At 40.0% G+C, this 14237-nt stretch overlaps 1 protein-coding gene across 1 annotated transcript in view; it reads left to right on the forward strand.

Moving 5' to 3' along the window:
* The first annotated feature begins 12766 nt into the window (after nucleotides 1–12766).
* Nucleotides 12767–14237, forward strand: part of LOC122797029 (protein cornichon homolog 1-like) — a 564384-nt gene continuing 562913 nt past the window's right edge. Inside the window, exon 1 of the mRNA XM_044065802.1 lies at nucleotides 12767–12777. Coding sequence (XP_043921737.1) covers nucleotides 12767–12777 — 11 coding nt within the window. The remainder of the gene's footprint in view (nucleotides 12778–14237) is intronic.

The raw sequence follows: 14237 nt of genomic DNA on the forward strand, positions 1-14237 counted from the left end.
ACTTACCCAATTCAAGGAATTCAAATAAAACCTTTCTTCCCATTCCGAACGGTTAAAGGAACCCTTTAAGGCCCGGAAATTTAACTTAAATTTTTTAGGTATTTTGAACAAAAAAATCCGTTATTCCCCTTGGGAAAACTTTCGGGTGTTTTCTGAATCCAGCCCATGGCCTTTTTCCCCGGCAAAAAAAAATTTTGTTTTTCTTAAAAAACTTTCCTTTTGTCCTCTGCCAAGGAAATCCCTTTGCTTAGGGTCTGGATTTTTTTTCTGGTGTTCCAAGCCAAACTGCAAATAGGAAGTCAATGGTATTTCAAAATGTTAAAGATGAAAATTTTAACCCGCTTAAAAAAACCTTTCCTAAAGAATTTGGTCTAGGAAGTCACCTAAAAAGGGGTTGGCCCGCGGGGAGTCAGTTTAGAAGTTCAAGCTTGGGAGATTTAAAGGTTTCCCCCAAAAATCGATTTTATTGTTTTTTTACCCCCTTTTTTCCCCTTGCAATTGGTGTATTTTAAACCCCAGGAAACTTACTCTGTCTATACTTCCCCGGAAGTTCTTTCGATAATTTCTTTCATTCTGCAACCTTTTTCCCAAACTTGGTTTCAACCCCAATTTTTTTAAAAGGGAATTTCCTAGGTTTTAATTTAATTTTTCCTTACTTGGACCCGGTACCCGTAAGAAAAGCTTCTTTTAAAATTGATTATGTTAAAAAAATTCTAATCCAAAAATTGTGAACATTTTCCCTTTTTAAACCCCAAAAAGTCTTTCTTTAGACTAAAACACCCCAAATGGTTTTTTTCCCGGACAAACAAAAATCTTTACACTTCCATCAACTTCCTTTGGGGTTCTTACTCAAAACGTCCTTCAACATTAGGTTCATGCCTTTATTCTTCTTCCCTTCCAACTCATATGAGGAAGTGAAGGTTCCAAATGTTGGACAAGGATCCATTTACACTTCTTCAATAAACCCTTTCCCAAAAAGAATTTTTTTAGGAATTCCCAAAAACCCTTACCCCAAACGGGTAAATTTTAAAAAAATCCTCAACATTGTTGGGGCCACAAATGGAAATGTCAAGAATGGCCCGCAACTACCATCTACATATAAAATAAAGGGGGTTACATATTTGCATTATGCTTTCAAGGGAAAATTCCCCAGGGTTTTATTTCCAAATTTTCATTGGTACCTACAACAGGGGAAAACATTCTTTTTCTTGAAACAACAATGTTTTTGGGCCCCGCCAATTTAATTCTCTTCACAAGGTTTTTCCCCGCTTTAGCAGATGTGTTAAGCAGACAAATCATGGATCCCCACGAGTGGAAACTGGATCTTCATGTATTTCAGAAATTGACAGTGTCATGGGGAACTCCAGACATAGATCTGTTCGCTTCTCCACTAAACCACCAGCTGCCAAAGTATTGCACAAAGGGGTTTCATCACACAGCTTGGAAAGTGGATGCTCTGTCTTTCAGTTGGAAAAACCTTCATGTGTATGCCTTTCCACCTCTATCTCTTCTTCCAAAGGTACTATTAAAGGTCAGACAAGACAGGCCAAGGATGATTTTGATAGCTCCAGATTGGCCTCTGCAACACTGGTACCCACTACTACGCAGTCTGGTAAAGAAACCTCCATGGCCTTTACCTCTGATTCCTCATCTGTTATCTCAGAAGGACGGTCATCTGCTCAATGTCAAGCTTCACTCTCTTCATCTAACAGCCTGGCATATTCTCTGTTGAAACACAGCAGGTCTCAACTTCCTCAACAAGTTTTAAATGTGGTTATGGAAGCTAGAAGACCTAGTACAAGGAAGGTGTACGCAGAAAAATGGAAGAGATTTTTATTTTGGAGTACAGCAAAGAATTTGGAGATTTCTGAGCCTAATTTGAGTGTGGCTCTTCAATATCTTACTGAGTTATTGGACAAAGGTTTGTCCTTCTCTTCCATTAAGATTCATGCTGCAGCAATTTCAGCTCACTATGATTGTGACCCACCATTGTTTTCGCATCCTTTGTTCAAGCAGTTTCTTAGAGGGGCAAAGAATATAAGACCCCCACGTACAGCTCCTACTCCTGCTTGGGATCTCAATTTTGTGTTGGAAAAACTTACTCTACAACCTTTTGAGCCTCGGCTACTGCTGAATTGAAATACTTGTCATGGAAGACTGCTTTTCTGTTGGCTATTACTTCTGCAAGAAGGGTGTCTGAGTTGCAGGCCCTTATGGCAGTAGAGCCCTTTTTGATTTTCCATAAGGATAGGGTATCATTTACTAATCCTTCCTTTATGCCTAAGGTGGTTTCTAGTGTGGCTTTAAACCAAGCTATTCATTTGCCTACTTTTTATGCAGACCCCAAAATAAAGGGGAAAAGATTTTGCACACTTTAGATGTACACAGGCAATTGCGATATTATTTAAGCAGGACTAAGGATTTTAGGCAGTCTCAGCAGTTGTTTGTTTCTTTTGGTTTGAGTTCACAGGGCAAGCCTGTGTCAAAACAAACTATTTCTAGGTGGATTGGCTTTTGCATTGCATTTTGTTATTCCCATCATGGCAAGGAGATTCCAGCTGGGATTAGGCCTCATTCCACTAGGGCTACTGCCACTTCAACAGCATTTCTAAGGGGGTGGCAACTAAGGATATTTTGGAAGCAGCTACTTGGAGTTCAGTGCATACTTTCTCTAAGCATTATCACCTTCCTATCTACTCTAAGTCTAGGGCTGGTTTTGACACAGCTGTTTTGCAAGGCATGTTGTCAGCTCCTACTTCTTTATAATTTGCCAGCCTCCTTACCTCTGCTTTGGGATTCTACCCATTAGTCAGGACTGCAGCAAAGAAAGACAAAGAACATAGTACAGTTTTGTACCTACCATAAATGTAGATGTTCGAGGATTCCATTGTTGCAGTCCAATTTACCCTCCCTCCTTCCTCTCTGTATTTAGGGGTGGTTGTGTAGGTGAGTTTACATGCTTATATTTTTGTATATATTGTTGTATATATTGTACATGTTTTTGGTGCAGGTTTTTGGGACTTGTCTTTTAGGGTCTTCTGACATCTGGGGCAAGAAAAGACTGAGGATATGACGCCGGTCATGCATTAGTACCCTGACGTACTGACGTCAGTCTAAGGCGCCATGACCGACGTCAGCCTTATACTCTGGTATTCGGGCCGACTGGACGCGGACTATACCCAATAGTCAGGACTGCAGCAATGGAATCCTCGAACATCTACATTTATGGTAGGTACAAAACTGTACTTTTACTATTATGTAATAAAAACAATTCTTTTTGACACTTTAATAAGTCTGTTTGTTTATTGTAGTTCCTCATTAACTCCTGGTCTAGTAACTTAATTTTGGTTTCTAATTCTTGTAGTTTCTTATTTTGCATTTTTTTATAGTAAGTAGCTTTCTGAAGGAAAATCCCTCTTATTTGGGCTTTAGTTGTAGCCCATTCTATATCAAGAGGGTGTCTGTTTTTGGGGAGGTAATGGAGTAACTGTTTAAGTGTCTCTAACTTCTTTCAATATGTCATCTTTCCTTAGTAAATATGGATTTAAAGACCAATTGTATCCTCGAAGTCTCCTATTACTCATATTATTATTGTTTAGTGTTAATGTAATCTTTGAGTGGTCCAATAGTTGTCGAGCTTGGGTAGAAACACATGGGTCAGCAGCAATCAATACTTCTGAGATCAAAAAAAAATCAATTCTCGACCACATTTTATGGCAACTTGAGTAAAAAGTAAAATTCTTTGCTTTCCTTTGTGTATTTGTATGTTTAAATGGGTCATATAATTTAAAATTGGTTTTAAATTCCTTCAATGCTATCATTGCCTGTTTATTAAAAGCTTTAGATGAACCAAATTTATCTAACTTGGGATCTTGATACGAGTTCCAATCACCTCCCATTAATATATAACAGTTGTTATATTGTTGTAAAATGGAGTAAAGTGAAGTTATAAAATGGTGCTGATTAGTGGAAGGGGCATATATATTCATAAGTAATATGGGTTTATCATAGAACTTGGATACCAGAACCACTAAACACCACCGTCCCTCTTTAACTACTTGACATCTAAGATTTTCTCTTGGTATCGGTTTTTAATTATAATTGCCACCCCTGCACTGTTCGTTGTCCCTTCCGCCACTATCTCCCTAATCCATTTCTTATCCTTCAGTGTATCCCACTGATCATTAGTCAAATGAGTTTCTTGTAGTGAAATAAAGTCTGCTTTTGATTGGAAAAACAGATGTAAAAATAGCTTCCTTTTTCCCATGTTCTGGAGTCCGTTAACATTCCAAGATTCTATTATCCACATATGAAGCTTTTCAAAATTGTATTCCTATTCCTACTGTTAAGAGACAACCTTAGATTACAGTATATTAACATATCATAGATTATTTGGAAGCAAATCTGACATCCCATCCCTACCCAGTGCTTATCCACTATTCCTCTGGACCAGGATGCACAAGTTTTTCACATTCCTTGAATGTCTCTGGTTATCTAAATTTCTAACTCTACAACCTAACACAAAAACCCCATGCAAAAAACCTACAACCACTATCTCTAAATCTACAAAGCTTAATCCAAACATTCCCTAATAAACACTACTAACTACTTAACTACAGCTCTGGACATATTTATATAGTCAAACACATTTACTAATTGTTGTATGAAAATCCAGTTTAATACCTCACTATATTGATAATCAGCAATAACAATAATAGATTTTAACTTCTTGTCATATACAATAGTAATTATTAATTCTCAGAGAAAGCAAACAGTTGTTAAACATTGCAAGACAATTCTAAGCTTATTTTTATTTAAATGTTGTAACTGCTTTAGTTAATTGTCTTCCTCCAAAAGTAACATTCTGCTAAAACTTGTAAAATATTATGGGTAACAATAAAACTGTACTACACAAAGCAATTGGCTAAATGACTGTGTCCATATAAAATACATTTAAAATACTAGAGAGAAGGAAGAACTTAATGTGATATTTGAAACCTTTCAAGTTCACAGTTTTGCATACATTTGTTATACTAACACCATCATGTTACTCTATTAAACAAAGCATACACATACATTTTCCTAATTAAAAATGAAAAAAAAAAACCTATCTAAGAGAAGAAGAGAGAAAAAAAACAAAAACAGAGAAATAGAGACACAATTACCATATTCATTCACAGTACAATGTAATACCCTTCTATTTTAACCAGCCCATTCACACTAGTATTTCCTACCTGTACAGCTGTACATTCCTCATACCACACTGAAGCTATTTACCCTCCAAATAAGTCCAGGGAGCTTTGTTTTTAAATTTAAACAGTTTCTACAGCTTCCCTCTAGTCCTTCCTGCTTGATCAGCTTGTTTTCTTCATTTCGATTTTGCGGCGGGGGAACCAGTTCGCAGACGGACCTCCTGGATGCACTACATTGAAATCAGTCCCCCTGCAGTCTCCAAAGGATTTCCTGCTACTTCGTGGCTTGTTTACGATCGTTGAAGCCATAAATCCTCGGAAAAACCTCGTGGACACGCTGGAACTTCGAGATAAAGAGGTAATTAAGTGTTTCCCAGGGCCTGGTAAAAAGAAAAGAACAAACAAAGAGTTATAAAGCCTCGAATCGTCGTAATTATGGAATCCCAGTCTGTCTAATGCTGAAAGAAAAGCCTGGATGCTTTGATCAAACTTCTGAAGGTGGCAGTGCTTTGAAAAGCTTCAAAAAAGGTAGGTTTTGCTTCTTTTTTAGTGTTTATTGAATATTTAATACCATCCACTGTGAAAATTAAAGTATTGGGAAACTTCATTTGAAATCTGATGTTTTTTTCAATCAAAAACTTGCAGTATGGAGCTAGCATTTGCCTGGATTGCCTTATTTGTATTGGTAAGTCCTGTGTCATGGAAATTTTGTTATTTTGCCACATGATAAATCCACCATTCTTTTTAATAGTTAGAAGTATTTTGCTTGCATCTTGGTAATTCAGTATTTTGGCATAAACAGGTCTAGGTGCATTTGAAGCAAATGATTCCCTGATTGTTATAGAAAGAGCTCACAGAGCAATCTGTTTAACACTGTCAGAGTCCTTAAACAGTGTTTCAAGTATTTGTAATATGGTAGCATTAAGCTCATTGTATTGAATTGTTTCTGGGAGTCCTCTAATTATTATATTATTCCGTCTGGATCTTGCTTCCAGGTCTAAAATTTTATTTTGCATGGTTTGAATGTCTGCGTCATGAGAGTCTGTTTTTTTCGTAAGCATTATTATTTTATCCTCACTTTCAGCTATTCTGGTTTCTGACTTATCCATCCTTTCCAAAATTTGATTACATGTGGCACTAAACGTAAGCATTTGAGTTGATAAATCTTTTAAGGCTTCTTGAATAGGTAACAATGCTGATTTAATTTCCTCGATGCTGACCGGTTGATCTGGTTATTTTGTTATTCCTGTTTTTGCAGTCTCCCTTTGTGCAACTGTTTTCTGTCTTTTAAAACTAGCTTCTTTCTCCAGAGATTGCAAAGCTGATAGTTTAGTTTTAGAAGTTGTGATTTCCATAGTTTTGTCTTCTTTTGACATTTTGATATACTGCAAACGTATTTATACCAGGAGTAAGGCTTCAGCTGAGAGGTATGTAATTCCTTTGTTTGTTGCTCTGTTCAGAGTCAGGCTAACCATCAGTTCCAATCCTGCTGTTACAAAATACTTTCGCTATTTTTTCCTCTCAGAAACGAAGATAGATCCTAGTACTTTAGTTATTGCTGCCAATTAGCATATTAAATCTTATGATATCTCCACAGGGTTAGTTTTTATTTCTGATATCTGAAGAGCTGTAGACTTGCAGTGTTTAAAGAATGGCGGCCATCTTTGAATCTGAGGTACAAACTTTTCATCAGGAAATGCCACTGCAATTAGCCTTCATTCACCAATACCATTCAGTTAGCATAATCGCCAAATATTTACTCCATCCACATCATGCAGCAAACTCAGACATGTATAATAAAACAGTTGTGCAGATTACTACATCACAAAAAAAAAAAAAAAAAAAAAAAAGAGTACTATTGCAATACATAATCGTGGCAAACTGACAGCTTCATAGCTACTACACCACCTACAACGGAGGGGATAAGGACTGATGCATCAACCCCCTTTACAATAACAGTACAGTATCGGCAATCCATCTACAAACTGCGTGAACTAAAATCCACATCCTTCATGAAAAACGACTATAAGTACCTGCTCTACAGACTGATTGTTCATAAGCAGCAATAGACTTCACCATCCCACAGTACTAACGGCTTTTGGATAAAGCCACAGGCTACTCCACCTTTGCAGTGCAACAAATGAGTAAAAATAAACTAGTTTCCTGACAATGCCACCAAACTAGGAACAGTTTCTAAATATTATATGTGTATTTCAGAAACTAGGCACAAGATAATGATTTGTCTTGCCATACATTGTCTAATGGATGGGAAAGCTACAATTTACTCAGTTCACTGTTCTAACACTTAAGTATACTAACCACAGCAATGCCAGTTCCATCGAGCCATTGTCAATCTAGTAAATACACATCTGCTGACTATGATAAGAGAAACAGCAGTTATGCATCTCTATTGAAATTAATGATAGACAGTTAAAACCAAATAGGCAGAGCAACCTATACATAACTTAGAAGACGCATCACCAATAGCCAGCATGCAAAATGCATAACATACACAGTATCTTTCAAAGACTCGACACAGCAGGAAGGGCAGTATCATTTTTGTAGATACTATAAGAAAAAACTCAGCACCTGGTTACGGAACAGAGCAATATAGTGATTCGGTCTTGTCAGTGAAAAACATTAGCAGCAATAAAACTAATCACAGCACTAACTTAGCACCTGAGTTGCCAAACTTTCCCCTTGTGCTTTTCCAGCATTAAGGTAGTTTGTTTTTACCACTTTGCAGGCAGAAAATGACATTAGTGTGATAATGTTATATAGCTGCATATTGACATCTCTGTAGCTATTGAAAATATGTTCATACGCGTCTCATACACTAGTTGATGGCATGTCCGATCCCCAATGAAATGGGCGATGTTACATGCAGTGGTTGCCATTGTCCATGCTTTCGATACCCCCACTACCAATGACTCTCATTTGACATCAGCTGCCACTAACAGGTACATTCAACACGACAGTAACAAGTTGCGACATCCTTGGACATAGGGACATATACTGCTCTAACTCAGCAGTGTTACCACTTCACGTGTGTAGCCGATACACCCAAACTGCACTGATTCAAAATGTGCATTTGCAGACCACAGTACATCTCACACCTTGCCGGTACATGTAATTCACATGTATAGCATACCAGTAACGCTTTGCAGAGCACATATCACATAGCAGTAACTGCGGTAATACAGGTAATGGCATGGTTTATAAGTAATTCCACTGCATTGACTCAACATGTCCACATGCTTTGAGAATACACAAGTTACTCAAAGTCTGTGAATGGTCCACTCTTCTCCAACCACCAGAAACCCATACATGTCATGCACCATGATATTACAAGTCCAGAAGAGGGCAATACATATGAAGACAGTATACTCCTTCTTACTGCAACAGTCCAAATTAACTCCTAACCCCATCTACCAGAAATAATAAAAAAAAAATAAAATAGGGCCATTACGTCTGCCCTTTGAACACTCAGTTACTAATTTCTTGACAGTCATGTGATTATTCTTGCTACTGTCAACAGCCACAGGCACTCTCCCTCATTTGCTCCCTTGCCCATGCACAGCCATGTTGACAACTTTAACAGTATAGTCAAGTCCACTCCCTGGTACCACTTTACTAATCTAATTTTTCATCATCAATGCGGTTTTCTTTGCAATGCAAGGTAAAACATGTGCAATGTCATCTGGCAAAGCCTAAAATTACTGCAACAATCCATTAGTGCTCATCTATAATGAATGGAGTTCTCTACCACCAGCAAGTACTTAAGCTTACAGTGGAAAAACAATCGTTATCTGAACTGACCTATTAGCAGTATACCTTCATTCGTACTTAAGCTTACAGTGGAAAAACAATCGTTATGTGAACTGACCTATTAGCAGTATACCTTCATTCCCTGCACTCAAAACTACACATCTACTATGAGAAATACTAAGACGCGGTACTCACCCAGTCGACAGATGCTACTTCATTAGCCTGGCTTTGAATTACTTTTCCCAAATCTTGAAATGTGTCTTGCAATCACTACAGTCTTCTCTGGACACTCACACTTTGCGATGTTCTTCAGATGGGCTGGTATGGTCATGGGGTCAATTTCCAACTTCCCTCGTTTGGCTCTCATCACTTCCATCATCAAGTCATAGATGTAGTCAAACTTTTTCTTCTCAAATATTGGTTTAGCAATCCATTCCTGCTTTGCCTTTGGGTACACAACTTTGAATCTAGGTTCACCTATTGCTGCTGACTTGCTGGTCGGGAGTTTGACCAGAGCCTGTTCATGCTGGAGGTTTTCATTATGATCCATGATGGCAAGTATGACATGAGCTTTCATCCCTGCATAACTGAAGTGCTCAAACTTGGGGCAGTACTTGCATAGCAATGCATGGAAGACCTCAGTGTTGCCAGTGTGACAGAACTTGGCTATTTGCTTCAAATCCTTTAGAAATACTCTGTAACTATCCTCTTCAGGGCACTGTGACATGCATCATCTTCTTCAAGCTACTTCTTTTCATCTCCTTCTGTGATTGGCATCTCGTATCCAAAGCAAGATCTTATTTGCCCCACTCCAACTGTGTACGTCTGTCACATGGTACAACGATGACAGCCATTTCTCTTCCAGAAGTACTCCATCCCCATTGCATGTTTCTGCACACCACCATAGGTGATTAGAAATGTTGTGGCACCACTGTAGTAAGTCACGTTTACCCTGCCTTTTTTCCGCTTCTATTAGTAACTTTTGGACATATGCCATACATCAAACTGATGCTCAACTTCTGGGAATTGCTTGCGCATTATAAATCCAATTCCATGATGTCGATCTGTTGCCACCAGGCTGATTTTCATATTGTTACCCTTCAAGTTATTTATGCACCTCTTAAACGCTTTCTTCTCAAGTGCCACAGACGTCACTCCCATGGAAACCTGCTCTACTGCAAAATCAATGATGTATCCTGAATCCAGATTCATCATGCTATAGCAATAGTACTTTGCCGAATATCCAGGACTATCGCAGTGACCATCTCCAGCTAACCTTATCTCTTTTCCATCTTCATTTGCCAGTAGCAGATTTTGATGCTGTGTCCACGTACGCTGTAAAACAGGGAACAAAAATTGTCGTTGACTAATGTAGAAGGTAGTCTCGCTGATAAATTCGACTCCAAGTATGCACAGAATCTTGCAATGTGGGTATATGTACTGACATCCGTCCCAACACTGGTGGACTTTGCCACTCCAGCACTTGATGACCACTGATGCAGGATACCTTCACATACACACAGGAACCTATCTTTGATTTTTTTTCAACTTCCACGGCAGGTGTTTTGCACTGGGGACAGGTCAACTTCAATAGCAGTGAATCCAGGCAAGACTCCAACACAATGTACTTTGGCTCACTTATCATCCTTTCATCTTCATCCACTTCTTCTGCTGTGTCTTTCATGTCAGAGGTAGATAAGGTGTTTGAGGGGTAGCACCAGTCATTTCCACACCTTGATATAGAGGAGTCACTTTGCATGCTCGTCTGCAGGCTTTCTGGAGGGCGCTTAATCAGCGTGCTGCAAGCCATCACTTGAAGAGACACTGATGCACTGGAGTTGACTCGAGCAGCGTCAATGCAGCTGTCATCCACCGGATGACTGCAAGTACTCAGATGTGTGGTACTTGTTTGTTTGCACCACCTTTGACCGCTTGCAGTATGTGTGGTCCGTCCATTTTGACACCACCTCAGGAAACTGTACTGCTGCTTCTATCATCTTCCCAGGCAGAGTTCTAACTTCTGATAACTTTGCTTGTACACCTATGCTACAACCTTTTCTCTGAATCTTGGTTTGGCAAGCCACAGTTTTCTGAGTAAACTTAGGAATTTCCATAGTGCATATCTCAATGGTTTCCGCTTCCTCATACAATTCAGGAACAGGTACCTGTAAGTACAACATTGTCGTTACTTATGAGGATGTGATTCATGTCTACAAAGAACTTCTACATCTACAGCACATAGTGCTGAACATTAGTCTCACTTGTGGAAATCCACACAGTCTTTCTTCCATCCAGACTATCCCCCAAATGGTAAACAGTAAGGTACAGTGATCATCCATCAACACACTTCCTTATACCAGATTTACAGACTGTTCGCATCGGTGTTCTTACATACACCATTGTATCCTCCTTAATCAATATATTGATTATGACCCCACTAAACCCCTTCTCATCATTTTTTTATTCATCTCCTAACTATGGATGGAACAGTTGGCCCCCAGTAATGTTGTGTTATACGTAGGATAACCTAGTCAACACTATCTGCAGTACAGCACGTCTGTCCCAAAAATTACAGCATGTCTATTCTTAAATTGACATTCTCCAATACTATACCCAATACGGGCTAATATTTTGCAAAATAAACTCCATACATACATCAGTTACCGAACCACAAGGTTGATAACTTTGCTGTTAACTTTATGGCTGTACACTACTCAATCTATAATTTACTATATGACGTTACATTTTTGACACTTATGACATCCGTTACTTCACCACTGTGAAACTCACACCCTCTACAGGACTGATTTTTTTTCCATGAATTGCTCATTGCTTACCTGGACATGTTCCACGGCCTCATCACAATCTCGGTTTGGTTCTGTAAACACACTTGCTTCTGCTCCCTCTGCCAATGAGTCTGCTGCTTCACTGAATGCTGTGATTTTCTTCTTTTGCTGTTGATGGCTAGAAGTCTGAGACAGAAATCAGTGTTAAGTCCAGATGCACTATTTACATCAAATGTCTAAAGATGAAGTACTGACTGCTTGAGAACGTGCACTGAATTGCAGTACATAGACTTACCTTACGCTGCGCACAAGCTTCAGCATCGACAGTTTTGGGCAAGGTTGCTGGTGGTGTGTTCAGAAGTTTTTCTATAAGCTGTAGAATAAAGGTCAAACTATTATGACATTTTCCTTAGTTGTCTGCACACCTAATTCATACTATTTATGGTCACTCAATGTTACATCAGCATTGTGTCCACTCTCCCTTGTCTGTCACGTACCTATAGTTTGGTCAAGATATGTCTATATCCGTGCATGCAGTCTATAAGTGTTTTGCTGAATTGAACCACAATTTAAAACTGCAAATGTCAGGCTGTATCTCATCAGTCATGAGCGGTGCATTCCTCACAGACCTCTGCATAGTCCAATTTTTTCATGCTTAACACACCATGCACAGACCATCTACTTACATTGCGCTGCTGTTTTCGCTGCAGCCGCTGTAGTCTCGATGTCCTTTGATTTTTGGTGGCGAATGAGAAAATTGTAGGCACTGCTTCTTTAATTAGTCGCCGAGGCTTCATTTCTGCAGGAAGAAGTTCATACATATAATTGTGTTCAAACTCGCTATCCTCAAAGTGTTTTGAGCACAGGAAATGTCGCGGCTTTGCCCGGCTCACCTCCTCTTTGACATATTTACTGACATTGCCAATGTCTGTATCACAATTTATCATTCATTGGTTACACGTTTTAATATTACGTGGAAACCGATGGAATGACACACCTGATGGCAGACTATCACGGCAAATGCGACACCTGTAAGCAAAACACTGAGGCATAGCGGCAGTCACCTAAGGAGAGAGGAAAGAAATACTGTGTCAAATTACAACTACCACTTACATACTGACAAGGCACATTTTGTACGTTAGTGACATAACAGTGACAATAAGAACACCTACTACAGCAAGGCACATTTTGTACGTTAGTGACATAACAGTGACAATAAGAACACCTACTACAGCAGCACAAACTTTTCATGCTACAGAATCTCGGACAGATCATGCACATTTACAATCTCACTCATGTTACTGACTCAACTGTTGGATTTTTGAGTGTCAACCAGCTACATTGCCCCATCCAACACGATATGGAATGTCAAGGACTCCATGCACAGGTTCCCCTGTCACTTTGCCCTGTCAGCACTGCCAATTTGCCATGCAGAACGTTGCAGCATGATTTCATTACCCTCGTCATCTAACAGGAGTTAAAGTACAAGAACCTGCTTTATTAAACATTAAGCCAAGTAACCCAGAAATGGCAGCCATAATGCAACCAGTACTTTCACCATCCAGATGTCCTTCAAGAATGCAACTGCAGTCCTGACATATGGGTTGTCCTGCCTCAGGCAGCCCCTCGGTCGGCCGGATTCCAAAGTCTGGGTCGCCTCCTCCCCGACGTCAGAGCGGCTGGAGTATAAAGGCATCCACCGACGCCATCTTCTCCAGTCTTTCTTGCCGCGCAGTGCCCGAAGCAGAAGCAGTTCGCAAGTGCCGGTCGGTCAGCTCCTGTGTTTCAGTTACCGAAGTCATCTAAAAGCTAAGTACCCGTTAGAACATTTTTTCTTGCCTCAGCCGATGTCAGAAAAATTTGAAAAAGTTAATAACGGTTTGTCTTGTGGTAAACAAATACCTCATAAGGATTTCCATTCTTACTGCCTCCCCTGCCTGGGCCCAGACCACGACGTCTCTGCCTGTGCTGCCTGTGCTTGCTTTAATAAGCGCACTCTCAGGCGCCGGGCAGAATTTGCCGAAGACTTTTTTGGCGAATCTTTCGCATATATCATACCGTCGGAACAACCGACAACACAAACTACCAAAAAACGCAAGGACCGGGACCGACATCCTCGGCCCGCATCCTCCACTGATACCACCCCTAAGCCCTCCGCGAGTGCATCGGTCCCTTCGGAAGCGGTACTTCTACCGCCCCAGGCCGACGACACCGCGTTAACGTGTTCTTCGGTCCCGGAGACCACAACGGTGCCGGTTGTTGATTTCCCACCAGAAACCGAAGCTCTAGATTTACCCGACACCATTCCTGTGGACAAGGTTACCCCTGCACGTGGGGCAGCTAGGCCTCCGGTATCCATGTCCATCAAGGCCTTTGCACGTGCCAAGGCTGCCAGCCAGGCCAAGGCCCATCCTAAACCTGCTGTACAGGGCCCCTCTTCTGATAGACAGATCATGACTCTTGCTGCAGATCTAATCTCTCTTATCAGGGG

The sequence above is a fragment of the Protopterus annectens genome, chromosome 3.part0 (genome assembly GCF_019279795.1).
Source record: "Protopterus annectens isolate FY-2018-M chromosome 3.part0, PAN1.0, whole genome shotgun sequence".
Classification (NCBI taxonomy): domain Eukaryota; kingdom Metazoa; phylum Chordata; order Ceratodontiformes; family Protopteridae; genus Protopterus; species Protopterus annectens.